General features: G+C 35.2%; 1 protein-coding gene across 2 annotated transcripts in view; it reads right to left on the reverse strand.

Annotated features, from left to right (window-relative positions):
- The window catches only part of LOC148175741 (uncharacterized), a 39,658-nt gene that overhangs the window by 8,988 nt on the left and 14,121 nt on the right, over window positions 1-16,549 (reverse strand). The window contains exon 2 of one of the 2 annotated variants that reach the window (XM_088034133.1): window positions 9,804-9,855. The exons of the other annotated variant lie outside the window; for it this stretch is intronic. Within the exon in view, the coding sequence (XP_087890259.1) occupies window positions 9,804-9,853 (50 nt within the window). The 5' untranslated portion in view covers window positions 9,854-9,855. The remainder of the gene's footprint in view (window positions 1-9,803; window positions 9,856-16,549) is intronic. 2 annotated transcript variants of the gene reach the window in all.

Below are 16,549 nucleotides of genomic sequence, written 5' to 3' on the forward strand. Positions count from 1 at the left end.
GTGCAACAAAGAGTTGGTAATGTTGCTATTGTTGGCTTGAAACAAACTCCCGGAGGAGAACACGGATTCGATCTAAGTGCAAAGTTGGGTTGTGTTCGACTTCCTTTCATCTCCACTTGTCGACAATTAGGGAATTAGTTTTACACGGTTTTCAGTGGGAGACCTGAAGCGTTACAGGTCGAAACAATATTTACATTTACAAGTGTATTCAAGCAGGCAAACGTGAGAAACTCGTGTCTCCCATAGTTAGCGATTGTTCTAGTTTTTGCACGATGGGAACCAAAATCAATGTCTAATTAAAAGGGGGGAAATCAGTGGATCAGTCTTAGGAAATCAGGGGAAATCGTTAAGACATTAGGGGCAATCTATAGGAAGTTTAACGAAATCACAAAGAAATAAGGGGAAGTTGGACGAAAACTAGACGAAATTAAAAGGAAATAAGGGGAAGATGGACGAAATCACAAGGAATTCAGGGAAAGTTTAACGAAATAACAAGCTAATAATGGGGAAGTTGGACGAAGTCACAAGGAAATAAGGGAAAGTTGGACGAAAACACAAGGAAATAAGGGGAATTTAGACTAAATGACAAGAAAATAAGAGGAAGTTGGACGAAATTACAAGGAAATCAGGGGAAGTCAAGTGAAGGCCTAACCCCTGGAATTAAGATAACGTTTTCTTTCTAATCGCCACGAGATTTAGAAACCAGCAACGCAACCGGTGTCGTCTGGAGTTGAACGTTAATTGAATAACTTGGTCTGACATATAAAGTGAACTTTACAACCCTCCGCCGTCTCTCAGTTTAGAGCTCTTGGGGAGACAATCATTTATTTGTTACGAGCCGAAATAAATGTCTTGTTTTAGAGTTAAAGCTCACACAAAACCAGCGTCTCACTTATCGATTTATCATCAATGAAGTCCGTCCAAGGCGCGTTCAAATGAAAATTCTAATTCCGATGAGCCTCTATCGGCAGTTTGGATCTTTAATTAAATTTTCCTAGTGGCAGTTCGACTTTACAACAAACAGAATATTGTGCAACGTCATCGTCGACAGTCTGCAAATAATCTTCGATGATTGATTGCTAATGGCAAAGTTGGTCGAGATTAAACATTCACCAGTGCAAAAGCCACTCACGAAGTTATTACATTTTAGAATGAATAATTCAGACGGGAATGGGATTGTTTTTCGAATTTTCCACGTGTCGATGCCGAAAAGGGTCCGGTAATCTCACCTGCCAAGAAATTTGGGACACGACACTAATTTTAATACAGCGGTTGGATCTACCAGCAGCAGGAAACGCGGCGGTTGCATAACAGCTGTCCCCCATTTCCGGTTTTTATTATGTCAGGACAAAGGAAAGAATTTGGAAAATGAGAAAACTGTCCCCTCTCGCGGTGCTAACTTAAATTAAATCTGAACAAGTTCAACAGGCTCCTCACGTATGGAAAAACTTTTTTCAAAGTTCTATATAGAGATGCCAACTGCTAGAAATTGAATTGAGCTGTTTCTTCTTGCACTCAACTGCACACAATCAATTTTGAAAAAATCGCATTCGAGTTGAGCGCCGATTGAATTATTCTCTGGCACACTCATTAAACTGTCTCGGGAAAAGATTAAGTGGTGATTGTCATGCCAGCTGATCTAATTATAATAAGCTCAAAGTTGATCTGAAATTTGTCTATTTTTGTGCGATTATCTATAATGCAGGATCATGTTTAAAATACGATTTAATCAAGCGAGCAATCTGAAAACTTCCTTCCATTTACTCAACGACCTACACATGCGGGATAAATTGTTAAACGATTTAAGTCTCTTTACAAGAATGAGGCTCGCAACTTGATGCTCGCGGCTGCATGTTGTACATAAATAGTTGAGGAACGAAGTGATAAGAAACATGGGGGGAAATTGTTAAATCTGATTACAGCGTCAAGGTTTTGTTTCGGTCCGATAAAAATACTTCCCCTTCCGGACACGTTAAATTTCAATTATCCAATTATGCATTTTAACACCTGTAATTTTGAAAGTTTTGACGCTGGAGGGTTCAAATTTGGAAAAACTACTCTTTTTTGTCATTGTCATTAAATTATTGAGCGGAAGAGGAAATTTTTAGATGTGAAAAACATTTAGTTCGAACCAAAAATTTCGTGTCAACCGCTATAATTTTTCGAGTTTTGATGCTATTTGAGGAAGTTAAGGAATGCAGTGATAAGAAACATGTTGTATCGATCAGAACGGGGAGAAACTGTAAAATCTGATAATAGCGCCAAGGTTTTGTTTCGTTCCGATAAAAATACTTCCCCTTCCGGACACCTTAAATTTCAATTTCATAGCAGAGGCATAATTCAAACCGGAAAAATTTCCGGTCTCTTGGCGCTCACCGCAAAGTCGGATATCCATTAGACACGGTCGTGCAGGATTTGAAACTTACAAGATAAACTCTTATGCCCATCCGATTTATGTTTGAAGTCTGCTTTTCATGTGAGCAACATAAAAAGACGACATTGTAAAACTCACGCTTCTGCTTCGACCGTTTGTTCCTGCAGAGATGGGCAAAGTTCAAACATGGCGGTTTTTCGGAATGAGAGGCGGTTTTTCCGCTCAGCCGCCCCCGTTTCCCGGCTGTTCGATGACAAATGGGCCCCCAACGTTCCACGGCGCGTAATTTCAAGTTTAATTATTCTCCAGTGTTACATTTATCCACATCCTTTTTCATTCATTCCAATTCTAGCGTAAACATTTTAAGTTGGGTATCCGACACCGTCAAGCACATAATGACATTAGCAAGTGAAAGGTAATTAAAATGTGAGCCGTACGCCGTTTATTATATAACAGCGGAGTTAATGGGCTTTTAAGCTATGAAAATGAACTTATTGCAGCTGAATCTACAAAATTCCAAAAGCCGAGACTCCGCGTTGACCTTTCATAATAAGTGCGTGCAGTGAAGCTATCTATAATAACAATGCTTGCGAGTTGTATTAATAAATCAAAAGATGCATTAAAACAGCCTTTGAAAGCGGTTATTACATATAGAAAAACGCAATTAAAAATTTACAAGTCGGGGGAGTCGTCCTCACAATTCTGAAAGAAAGCATCAAATTCCCCCGTTTGTTGACATTTAATAGCGCCGAGTCGCCGAAGCGTGTATCAATTTTTAATTCGTAACAGTAGGTAGACGTGCATGTAAATAATGACCAGGCAGGAAGTTTGCTTGAGGGGAACTAGGCTATTGGTTTTCACGTACAGACTAAAATAAATTCAAAGTCTGACGCGTCCGAACCAACATCTCTTATCGCTACTTCCTCCATGGGAATTTCAATAAAGCTTCGGTTTGCTCATGGGCAACGAAAGTGATGGCGAAGTATGAAGCTCTCGATACGTTTTCCCGAGAACAAGAGAAGTGGAACGTGACTGTTAACTGGAAAAACTACGTGAAATGTGTAACAGTGCATCCATCAATCCGACGGCTCATTCGCTGAGAAATGATGAATTCAATTGACTCGAGATGAGGCTTTTTAATTTCCTACTCGTTTAGTCGTCCTGCTGTTGCAGGTTTTATATGAATTTCGACTTTACATCGCAGGAAAGAATAAAATTCTTGAAATTTTGAAAAATACTTTCATATCTCAAAAATGGTAACTTCTACAAAAAATATTACGTTTTTTTTTACATTTACCACCGCGTTACTTTTAGCAGGGCTGCGTTCATAAAAATCACTCTGTGTAAAGTTTGTGTAAAATGTGACACAAAAACGTTCATAAAGATGCGCAATACTTTTTGTCACTCGACTAGCCTATCTACTAGCCAAATTTGAGATCGATCGGACAAATTAGAAAAAATGAGCAAAAATGAAAATCAACTTTCCGAGACTTTGATCGGCCATACCACAGTTATTTGTTGTCGAATCTGAAATCGATATCGATATGAGAAGTTTGGCCATAGTTTTAGTCATGAATTTTTGCGAAAATTTGCAACTTTCGACCATTGGAAAATCTAAAAACTATTTCTTATGTAAAAAATCGCAAGAAAAACAATGGCGCAAACCGCATCTCAATATCTGCAATAGTTTCCGAGATATCGAGCATGAATTGTTTCGAACCTTCGAAAATTTGACCCTCTGGCGACAACCCAAAACTTCAAACGGCCATAACTCGGTTATTTATTGACAAATATTAAAAAATTATCATGTTTTTGGATTCAGCGTGAAATTCTGCGTAAAATGAGACCCAAATTTGTTGAGTTTACTTAATAAATAAACGAGGTATTGGCCAAAAACTGTTTTGAAAACATCATTTTAGGGTGATTTTCAATCAATGTTTTCAAAATGAAAATGACGTTTAATACCATTGAATTATACATCAGTCGAAAGAGGGGCTCAAAATCTATCTACTGGCCAAATTTGAGATCTATAGGACAAATAGTTTACGAGTTATGGCCAAAAATTAAAAAAAATGAAAAATTTTCATCGTTTGAGTCGTAATTTTTTTTCGCGAAAAATCGACTATCGAATTTTGGACGTTTAAGCACTTTTTCTAACGTAAAATGAGCCGAGAAAAACGATGGCGCAAACCGCATCTCAATATCTCTAATAGTTTCTGAGATATTTAACTTCAAAAATTGAGAAAAATGAGAAAAAATGAAAATCAACTTTTCAAAACTTTGATCGGCCATAACTCAGTTATCTGTTGTCGGATCTGAATTTAAATCCCAGATTTGAAATCTGCGTAAAATTCTGCGTACACTGATGTATAATATAACTCAAGTTTACTCTTAAAAATAAGTGAGATATCGATATGAGAACTTTGGCCATAGTTTTAGTCATGAATTTTTGCGAAAATTTGCAACTTTCGACCATTGGAAAATCTAAAAACTATTTCTTATGTAAAAAATCGTGAGAAAAACAATGGCGCAAACCGCATCTCAATATCTGCAATAGTTCCCGAGATATCGAGCATGAATTGTTTCGAACCTTCGAAAATTTGACCCTCTGGCGACAACCCAAAACTTCAAACGGCCATAACTCGGTTATTTATTGACAAATATTAAAAAATTATCATGTTTTTGGATTCAGCGTGAAATTCTGCGTAAAATGAGACCCAAATTTGTTGAGTTTACTTAATAAATAAACGAGGTATTGGCCAAAAACTGTTTTGAAAACATCATTTTAGGGTGATTTTCAATCAATGTTTTCAAAATGAAAATGACGTTTAATAGCATTGAATTATACATCAGTCGAAAGAGGGGCTCAAAATCTATCTACTGGCCAAATTTGAGATCTATAGGACAAATAGTTTGCGAGTTATGGCCAAAAATTAAAAAAAATGAAAAATTTTCATCGTTTGAGTCGCAATTTTTTTTCGCGAAAAATCGACTATCGAATTTTGGGCTTTTAAGCACTTTTTCTAACGTAAAATGAGCCGAGAAAAACGATGGCGCAAACCGCATCTCAATATCTCTAATAGTTTCCGAGATATTTAACTTTGAAAATTGGGAAAAATGAGAAAAAAATGAAAATCAACTATCCGAAACTTTGATCGGCCATAACTCAGTTATTTGTAGTCGGATCTGAATTTAAATCTCAGGTTTGGAATCTGCGTAAAATTCTGCGTTCACTGATGTATAATAACTCAAGTTTACTCTAAAAAATAAGCGAGATATCGGTATGAGAAGTTTGGCCATAGTTTTAGTCATGAATTTTTGCGAAAATTTGCAACTTTCGATTATTGAAAAATCTAAAAACTATTTCTTATGTAAAAAATCGCGAGAAAGACGATGCCGCAAACCGCATTCCAATATCTCAAATAGTTTTCGAGATATCGAGCATGAATTGTTTGGAACCTTCAAAAATTTGGCCATCTGGCGACAACCTAAAATTTCAAACGGCCATAACTCGGTTATTTATTGACAAATTTTAAAAAATTATCATATTTTTGGATTCAGCGTGAAATTCTGCGTAAAATGAGACCAAATTTGTTGAGTTTACTTAATAAATAAACGAGGTATTGGCCAAAAACTGTTTTGAAAACATCATTTTAGGGTGATTTTCAATCAATGTTTTCAAAATGAAAATGACGTTTAATAGCATTGAATTATACATCAGTCGAAAGAGGGGCTCAAAATCTATCTACTGGCCAAATTTGAGATCTATAGGACAAATAGTTTGCGAGTTATGGCCAAAAATTAAAAAAAATGAAAAATTTTCATCGTTTGAGTCGCAATTTTTTTTCGCGAAAAATCGACTATCGAATTTTGGGCTTTTAAGCACTTTTTCTAACGTAAAATGAGCCGAGAAAAACGATGGCGCAAACCGCATCTCAATATCTCTAATAGTTTCCGAGATATTTAACTTTGAAAATTGGGAAAAATGAGAAAAAAATGAAAATCAACTATCCGAAACTTTGATCGGCCATAACTCAGTTATTTGTAGTCGGATCTGAATTTAAATCTCAGGTTTGGAATCTGCGTAAAATTCTGCGTTCACTGATGTATAATAACTCAAGTTTACTCTAAAAAATAAGCGAGATATCGGTATGAGAAGTTTGGCCATAGTTTTAGTCATGAATTTTTGCGAAAATTTGCAACTTTCGATTATTGAAAAATCTAAAAACTATTTCTTATGTAAAAAATCGCGAGAAAGACGATGCCGCAAACCGCATTCCAATATCTCAAATAGTTTTCGAAATATCGAGCATGAATTGTTTGGAACCTTCAAAAATTTGGCCATCTGGCGACAACCTAAAATTTCAAACGGCCATAACTCGGTTATTTATTGACAAATTTTAAAAAATTATCATATTTTTGGATTCAGCGTGAAATTCTGCGTAAAATGAGACCAAATTTGTTGAGTTTACTTAATAAATAAACGAGGTATTGGCCAAAAACTGTTTTGAAAACATCATTTTAGGGTGATTTTCAATCAATGTTTTCAAAATGAAAATGACGTTTAATAGCATTGAATTATACATCAGTCGAAAGAGGGGCTCAAAATCTATCTACTGGCCAAATTTGAGATCTATAGGACAAATAGTTTGCGAGTTATGGCCAAAAATTAAAAAAAATGAAAAATTTTCATCGTTTGAGTCGCAATTTTTTTTCGCGAAAAATCGACTATCGAATTTTGGGCTTTTAAGCACTTTTTCTAACGTAAAATGAGCCGAGAAAAACGATGGCGCAAACCGCATCTCAATATCTCTAATAGTTTCCGAGATATTTAACTTTGAAAATTGGGAAAAATGAGAAAAAAATGAAAATCAACTATCCGAAACTTTGATCGGCCATAACTCAGTTATTTGTAGTCGGATCTGAATTTAAATCTCAGGTTTGGAATCTGCGTAAAATTCTGCGTTCACTGATGTATAATAACTCAAGTTTACTCTAAAAAATAAGCGAGATATCGGTATGAGAAGTTTGGCCATAGTTTTAGTCATGAATTTTTGCGAAAATTTGCAACTTTCGATTATTGAAAAATCTAAAAACTATTTCTTATGTAAAAAATCGCGAGAAAGACGATGCCGCAAACCGCATTCCAATATCTCAAATAGTTTTCGAGATATCGAGCATGAATTGTTTGGAACCTTCAAAAATTTGGCCATCTGGCGACAACCTAAAATTTCAAACGGCCATAACTCGGTTATTTATTGACAAATTTTAAAAAATTATCATATTTTTGGATTCAGCGTGAAATTCTGCGTAAAATGAGACCAAATTTGTTGAGTTTGCTTAATAAATAAACGAGGTATTGGCCAAAAACTGTTTTAAAAACATCATTTTAGGGTGATTTTCAATCAATGTTTTCCAAATGAAAATGACGTTTAATAGCATTGAATTATATATCAGTCGAAAGAGGAGCTTAAAATCTATCTACTGGCCAAATTTGAGATCTATAGGACAAATAGTTTGCGAGTTATGCCAAAAATTAAAAAAAATGAAAAATTTTCATCGTTTGAGTCGCGATTTTTTTTTGCGAAAAATCGACTATCGAATTTTGGGCTTTTAAGCACTTTTTCTAACGTAAAATGAGCCGAGAAAAACGATGGCGCAAACCGCATCTCAATATCTCTAATAGTTTCCGAGATATTTAACTTTGAAAATTGGGAAAAATGAGAAAAAATGAAAATCAACTATCCGAAATTTTGATCGGCCATAACTCGGTTATTTGTAGTCGGATCTGAATTTAAATCCCAGATTTGGAATCTGCGTAAAATTCTGCGTTCACTGATGTATAATAACTCAAGTTTACTCTAAAAAATAAGCGAGATATCGGTATGAGAAATTTGGCCATAGTTTTAGTCATGAATTTTTGCGAAAATTTGCAACTTTCGATTATTGAAAAATCTAAAAACTATTTCTTATGTAAAAAATCGCGAGAAAAACGATGCCGCAAACCGCATTCCAATATCTCAAATAGTTTTCGAGATATCGAGCATGAATTGTTTGGAACCTTCAAAAATTTGGCCATTTGGCGACAACCCAAAATTTCAAACGGCCATAACTCAGTTATTTGTTGACGAAAATTGAAAATTCTCATGTTTTTGGATTCAGCGTGACATTCTGCGTAAAATGAGACCCAAATTTGTTAAGTTTGCTTAATAAATAAACGAGGCATTGGCCAAAAACTGTTTTGAAAACGTCATTTTAGGGTGATTTTCAATGAATGTTTTCAAAATGAAAACGACGTTTAATAGCTTTAAATTATACATCAGTCGAAAGAGGAGCTCAAAATCTATCTCCTGGCCAAATTTGAGATCAATCCGACAAATAGTTTACGAATTATGACCAATATTAAAAAAATTGAAAAATTTTCATCGATTGAGTCGGAATTTTTTTTTGCGAAAAATCGACCATCGAATTTTGGGCTTTTGATAACATTTTCTAACGTAAAATGAGCCGAGAAAAAGCATGGCGCAAACCGCATCTCAATATCTCAAATAGTTTCCGAGATATTTAACTTTAAAAATTGCGAAAAATTAGAAAAAGATGAAAATCAACTTTCCAAAACTTTGATCGGTCATAACTGAGTTATTTGTTGTCGGATCTGAATTTAAATCTCAGATTTGGAATCTGCGGAAAATTCTGCGTACACTGATGTATAATAACTTAAGTTTACTCGAAAAAATAAGCGAGATGTCGATATTAAAAATTTGGTATAGTTTTTGTCATGAATTTTTGCGAAAATTGCGTTTTGTATGTAGGTGATGTACCTATTTGTCGAACATTTAAATAACCACGAAAACCGTTCATAAACGCAACAATACTCAGAATCTCACAGTGTTAATCACATCACTCTGACGTCACACGCTCCAACAGACGTCTCACTTTATGAACACACCCCAGCACACCTATAGATGGAGACTTTTGACTTTTTGTTTGGACCAATAAAATGAACGTCCACACAAAAAATCAGCCTTATTTAAATCATTTCGAGCTTTTGAAATTAGAATTACGAAATTGACAGCAATTTACTTTTGTAGTGAATCGCCCGGAGGAAAACTGGACGTTTCGATTGCAAAAGCCCACTTTTTGTGCAACTTTTCGATAACATCGTCTGGATTTGAATAATCGTCGACTTCCTCCGTTACAGATTCCATCAATGAAAGGAAATCAGATTCCATCTTCGCTAATACAAATATCGCTTTCGATGGCGTTTTGCATTAAAATCGAACGGAAGTGGAGTTGGGCAATTGTCTTTGTCCCACGAGGTTGACGCAATATCTATCGTGCCGTTCACTTTCCGGTAGTTATTTGCATTTGCTGGGTAATGCACGATAGGAAAGTGCACTAAATAAAAATTTTTGTAATAACGACTTACATAAAACCTGGGAATGAACGAGAAAGTTGAGATACAGGTGACAGAAGCATACCTGCAACAATGCAACAATAAATAACACACAGAATTGCGCAATTTATTAAAATGCAATAAAACAATTACATCATGTTGAGCATTCTTAGCGCGTCCCGAGAGCAAGAAGATGCCAGAGATAAGCGCTATCAAGATCGAAGCTGAATTTGGAGGAGATGCCCGATACGGAGGTAAAACAAAGCAGACTTGTAATGAAAAGGTTGCACGTTCTGTGCATCGAATTTCATACACTCATGTTGCCTCGAGGGCTCGAAACTTTGATAACGTTGAAACTGCTAGTTGCACGTAGATTGTGTGTTCAGTGCTGGAAATACAGAAAAATTCGCGTCTTTGGCAGAGGATAAAAATCCCATTCAAACGTAACCATTCGCATTTATTTGTATGGAACTGAAAATTTACGAGCGACAATAAAATTAGAAATGTTATTACATTGCGTGGTCCACGTTGCCATCTCTGGTAATTTCTGATAGTTAAACTTAATGGCGAGTTAATTTTCGGAGTCTGGAAAATAAAAGTAGCTAACGGTGCTTGGGTTAATAAAAAAACCTCTGAAAATGAGAAATTAGCCGCATTCAGCTTTCGTTTTTTTTTCCCAATAGTTTACCCATTTCACGCTTAATTTTGGATTAGTTTCACGAGAAAATTCGTCGCGGGTCATCACGTAATATTTGCGATGTAATTTAAAAGGTAACAATGGCAGAATTTTGCTTTCTAATTGTACGTTTATGTGCACAGAAGAATTCGGATCCACTTTCATGCCAGGTAACAAAGTGGAAAAACTCTGTTAGTTTTTTCCCAACTGATTACGATTGAATAAATATAATAATTATCCCACGCTCGCTGTTATCAGAGTTGATTTATCGGTTCCATTTTTGGTTGTGACAGAATACGCTTTGGTGATTTTCTCATTGTCCAACCTGGCGAATCTAGTCGGAATTAAGTTGGCACGCTTGGTTGATAGGCCAACAAACTGACGAACTTGTTTCGTTCGATTTTTTCCACATAAACACGGCTGTTATTAGGGATAATGAGACACTTTAACGTCCAGTAATCTTGTAATCTATCTCAGATTTTGCACGCTGTGTTTCTTTTTACGTTTTAAATTTATTGACGGCATTTACATAATTAGGAATTAATTGATCATTAAATATTAATTGCGTCTTTATCAGACTATGTTGTGTATTGTAAAATATGAAGTTGGGAGATTTATATGTGTGCGGTTGATGGGAAAGCCTTTGGGTAATTTAGTCTATTGCGGACTTCTAATAAAGGACAAGTTTCATTACGTCTAAGTGGAAGGCTGTGTTTATGGGGCCGCTTCTAGTATAATTAAATGGTCACTTGTTTGATTAAGAGTGGTAAATATGATGGGAAAATAATTAATCTAAAGAAAAATCGTTCGCTTTTTGTAAAATTGCAGCTCCAATTAGAAAATTTGGGGCTTTTGAAAATTTCTTGTTTCTGTCTTTAGTTAGACCAATTTTAAATAAAAATCGTTGCTTTTCGTAAAATTGCAGTTCTAATTAGAAATTGCGAATTAATTTTGTTGAATAAGAAATTTGGCGCCTCCACCAATCTCCCAATAATTTTTATATCCACGTCCGATATATTATAAGCCCATAATACTACTGTTTAGAGACGTCTTATGAGGATAATAAAACACCACTGCTTCATATCGTGTCTTATTAATAATAGTAATTAATTTTTTATTAATATTAAAGAAATACGCCAGCGTTTATTGTTGAACTATTCATATCTTTGTGTCACATTTTATAAATCTAAGGAAACGACAATAAGAGTCATTTTGAGTTTATTACGGATAAAATTTTGTACTGCACTCGTGTCTTATTGGCTGAAAAGCGTAAGCACCCTTTTTCCTTCGTGTTTTATAGCCCTAATAACACCAATATTGTGACTATTTTCAAGTTCAGTATATAAAAGCAAGCAAAATAAACAACTCAAACATTTTTCATAAAATCCGTCTTTGTCAACTCTCGGTAAATTCCATCTCGCAGCATTTTAAAAATAGGTACGAAATCAACACTCCATTCAGATGTAAATTTCCTTCTACCTGTGTCGCCCCAATAAATCATCCAATTCGATAAAAGTTAACACGATAGTTTCCTCTTAGAAATTCCCATCGTTTATCTTCTTTTGTGTCCGAAACTTTGCTGCAAGCTCCAGTCGTAACGTTTGATTCGTAGGTGGAAATTGCAAAGTTTGAGCGAGATTATGATCGCATTCTTTTCTTCGACTTATTCCTGGTACGTGTTATGTTTTATTCAGTTCCTTGTTGCTGTCGGCCTACAATTGGCGAGCGGTTTCCAACACCCACTTCCAAACGATTTATGATTTTATAATATCGCTGTTAAAATATTTCAGTCAGTCTTGAGCCTCTTTGAAAGTAAAAGTTTCGCGAAAAAAGATGCGTGGATGAAAGATGGCAAAAAACGAGGTTAAAGCAGAGCAATGTTCTCACGATTTCTGAAGTCATGTTTATGATAGTCTTTACCATCATAATAATGGTAATCGTGACTAGAGTCTTCTTAATTGCTTCTCATTTTGCAATTAACCGCTGCCACTATAAACTATATCGAAAAATGTGGCGTTATCGCTTCTTCTAGGATGTAGGGGAGAGTGGGGACGATTAATGCCCTCAGTATCAGCTTTGCCACAATACCAATCTTAATAGCTCAATTTACCAATAATAACAAGTTTTGCGCTGTAAAATCGCAATAAATCTCCGGAGGATGTTGCCCCTTAGGATTATCCATTGTGTTCAAAAATAACCACCGCTTAAAGATTTTTGCAGTCATTCATAAATAGACGCAAATTATTTACGATAATGATCGCGATAGAGCAAAACTCTGATTAATAGCAGACAATTAAAGTCATCCTGGAGGCAGACGTGCATGCTGTAAACTCTCTTCTTTCTTGCTTGGTCGACTCCCTTAATTTTCACGACACTAGTTCGTGTCAATGGAAGAAAAATCGGATAATTGCCCGGAGTTTTTGTTCACTTTAATGATCACAAGCGGGGAAAAATTCTTGTCATGCATGGCAAGTTCCACGAGTGCATTTTATAGATTTCAACGCTCGGTAATTAATTATACAAAGGAAATTCCGACGCGGCAACATATCAGAAATGAAGAAAATATTTAGTTTTGGAGCTAATTTGCAATAAACTCCAACATCTCACTCTCAAAGACATTTTATTTTATTTGTACAAATTTAAAAGCCGCTTTATGGTTGCACTTAAAAGCGCTGTTTTGAATTTATTACAAAACTTTCCGTTTCATTTTCTTTTATGAGAAGCAATAACTCACGACGTTAAAACACTGCCGTACCAACCATTAAAAATAAAAAATAATTGAAATGGCTGGATTTCAGACATTCGTAATCTTTTTCTTTTGTCCTGCGAGCAGAAATGAAGTTCTATTCAGAAACCCCACAAAAACCTTCATTTAAATTTATCGATTTCTGTCACTGCCGTGAGAAGAACATGGTAATGAGCTTTCAGTATAACAAATTGTTGAAGTCACTGTCGTTTATTGCAGCATTGACATCGTTGCTACTGTTAATTCTTCTAGACAGTGATTTACGAACGATCAGGGACTGTTGCTTTCGTTTGCAGGAAGTGATGAGAAATGAAGAGTGGATTCAAATTCCTGGGCTTTAATTAAGCCGGGAAATCGACAATCCAAATGCCATTTATTGCTCGATGAAAAGTGTCATATATAGAGTTCAAATTTTAAAAGAATGCCGAACAAAAATTTGGGATATTAAAAGCAATTTTAAACATGAATCTATAAAATCTGTTGCGCTTATTTAATTATTTTGTAATTTGGAGGATGAAACCAGCAAGGTTGGCGCATTATCCTCACCAAATTTCAAAGTTATTGTCCAAATGATAAATGATTTACAAAAGTTTTTTCGTATCGTCAAAATTTTGCTTGGTCTAAATTAGAAAAATTTCTAAAATCTGTCCCGATTATTCAATAATTTTGAAATTTTGAGGTCTCAACAAATAAGTTTAACGCCTTATCGTTACGAAGTTTTAAAGTTATAGTCCAAGTTTTAACCGATTTACAATTTTTTTTTCAAATTGTCAAAATTTTGCTAATTCCAGATTCCAAAAATTCCCAAAATTTGACTCGCTTATTCAATTATCTTGTAATTTCGTGAATAAAACGGGCAAGTTCAACACATTTTCTTCACCAAGTTTTAAAATTATAGTTCAAATAATAACTAATTTCTTATATTTTTTTAAATTGTCAAAATACAATTGCTCATACAAAAATTTTGAAATTTGTTAGATGAAACAAGCAAGTTCAACGTATCAAATTATCAAATTTTATAGTTATTCTCCAAATAATACCCGATTTACAAAAGTTTTTTCAAATTGCCAAAAATTTGCTAATTCTAGACTCCAAAAATTTCTAAAAATTTTCTCGCTTATGCAATAATTTTGTAATTTGGTGAATTAAACGAGCAAGTTCAACGCATTATTGTCACCAAGTTTCAAAGTTATAGTCCAAATAATAACTAGGTAATTAAATTTTATTTTGCAAAGTGAATTACTCTGAATTACAAAAATTTCCAAAATCTCTCTCGCTTAATCAAGGATTTTGTTATTTGGTGGACAAAACAAGTAAAGTTGGCGCATTATCTTCAGCGAATTTGAATGTGATAGCCCAAATAATAACTGATTTACAAAAGTTTTTTCGAATTATCAAAGTTTTGCAGCAGGATTTGAAAGGGATAAGTTTAAATTTTAGTTAATAGATGGCTCCACAAGCAACTGAAAAAACAAAGTTATAATGAAATTCCTGCGAATCTGCCCTGACATTCTGCAGGAATTTAAAATTCGGCGCCTACAAATAAAGCAGCTTTTAGCTGCGTATTTAATAGAATCGTAATCCCTCTGCGCTTTTGCTTCCTCATGGAAAGAAACTCGAAGTTGGAGTTCCATTAAGAGCCGAGAAAAACACCCATAAAATATCGTCTGCGGCCTTATTAAGCTCGCCCCTTATATGTCCACTTTGACCACGAAATACAAGCTTCTAAACAAAACTCCAAACAAGATTCTCTCCAGTTCTCACAGAAAATAAAATTAGTCCCGCCGACGTGCAAACAAGCTAACAAAGACAACTTTCTTCGAACGCGTTCGTATTTGGTGAAAAATTCGAAACAATGCACGTAATAAAGTGACGCTTACACGAGCATTGTTGGGAAAAATTTACAATTCAATACATGTCCAACATGACTATATTCATGTCATTCCGCTACTTGAATAAAAACTAATTCAAGGTCGATCATTCTCTCGTCGAAGGCCGCAAGTAAGAGCAAGTAAAAGAATCAAAAGTTAGTTGTTAATGCCAGGATTGGAATGGCCTTGCCATTTTGAACCAATTCTTGGCGAATGGGGGCCCGCGGTACAGTTAAGCCTTATCTTAGTTGCATCAGTGTCTTCAGGAAATGCGGGATTTTCTATGAGTATTATGTGGTTTGTTGGAACTGTGCCAGTAGCTAACTGTTGTTTATAGGAATGTGCATTGTTCAAGTTTTATTCGATGAATGAAATCCGGGTCTTGCTCATTTTTATCACTCCCATCGAAATTATCACAGAGAATCAATACCCAGCGCCCGCCATAATGTACCTCATCACCATTAACTCACTTAATGCATTCAATCGGATAGTTGTGACCTGAATCCTCCACAAATCCCAAACTCCGGTAATAAAATCTAATCCTTGCCATGGCTCTCCAAGACCATTTCCGCGCATCACGTCTAATTAAAACCGCACACAAATCGAAATTAATTTGATTACTAGCAATTAGCATGAAAACACGAATTTAGAATTTTAATTGGCCGATTTTTTCGCCACACGACGCGGTTATTTATGATGTTAATCTCGCGAGTTGCAGTTTTTCACCTGTCCAATCAATACAGCTTAAAAAGACACGTTTTCGGTTTAATCTTCTCACCTCGGGTTCAAGCTACATCACAAAAAGAACGACGAGGACGAGGTATAGATTTTTGATGGAAAGTTCAAACGGATGAATTGTTACTTTCTGCTTTGTGCGACAGATGAAACTGCATCAAAGTTCAGGGGCTGAAAGCTCCATTTCATGCGAAATTTGTTGTTTGAAGTTCAGTGTGGCTATTAGCATTCAAAGGAGCTTAATTTCATTATTCTTAGGATGTTGGAGCTTCCAATTACGACACTTTTCAAATCGGCAGGAAAGCAGCTGGAGAATTTGCAGGAGCTGGAGGCTTCAATTTTGGGGTAATTTATACTGCATTTATACTGTAGGTTGAAATTTGGGGAAAACGCTCATCTTGTTATTCTTATTAACTGTGCAAAACGGTAAAATTATAGAGCAAACGATACAAGAGTTTGAAAATTTTATGTATGGATCGAATAAAAAAAAAATAAAAATTCCAAAAAATCACTTGGACCACTTGTAATTTTCGTAGCCTTGACACCATGGAGGTAAAATTTGGGATGATTACTACTATTAACATTCTCTTGAACTGCACTAAAAGGGAAATTTCTAGAGCAAAAGAGGCAAATTTTCTAAATTTTTCTTTTTCGCGCGACTAAAAATTTTGAAAAAAAGTAACTCTGGCAGTTTTAATCCCACAGTAACGAAATTTGGTAAGCTCAATACTTTCAGCGTGTTTATTAATTT

Source organism: Gnatocerus cornutus, chromosome 4 (assembly GCF_029298725.1).
Source record: "Gnatocerus cornutus isolate USDA-ARS CGAHR chromosome 4, icGnaCorn1.1, whole genome shotgun sequence".
Lineage (NCBI taxonomy): Eukaryota > Metazoa > Arthropoda > Insecta > Coleoptera > Tenebrionidae > Gnatocerus > Gnatocerus cornutus.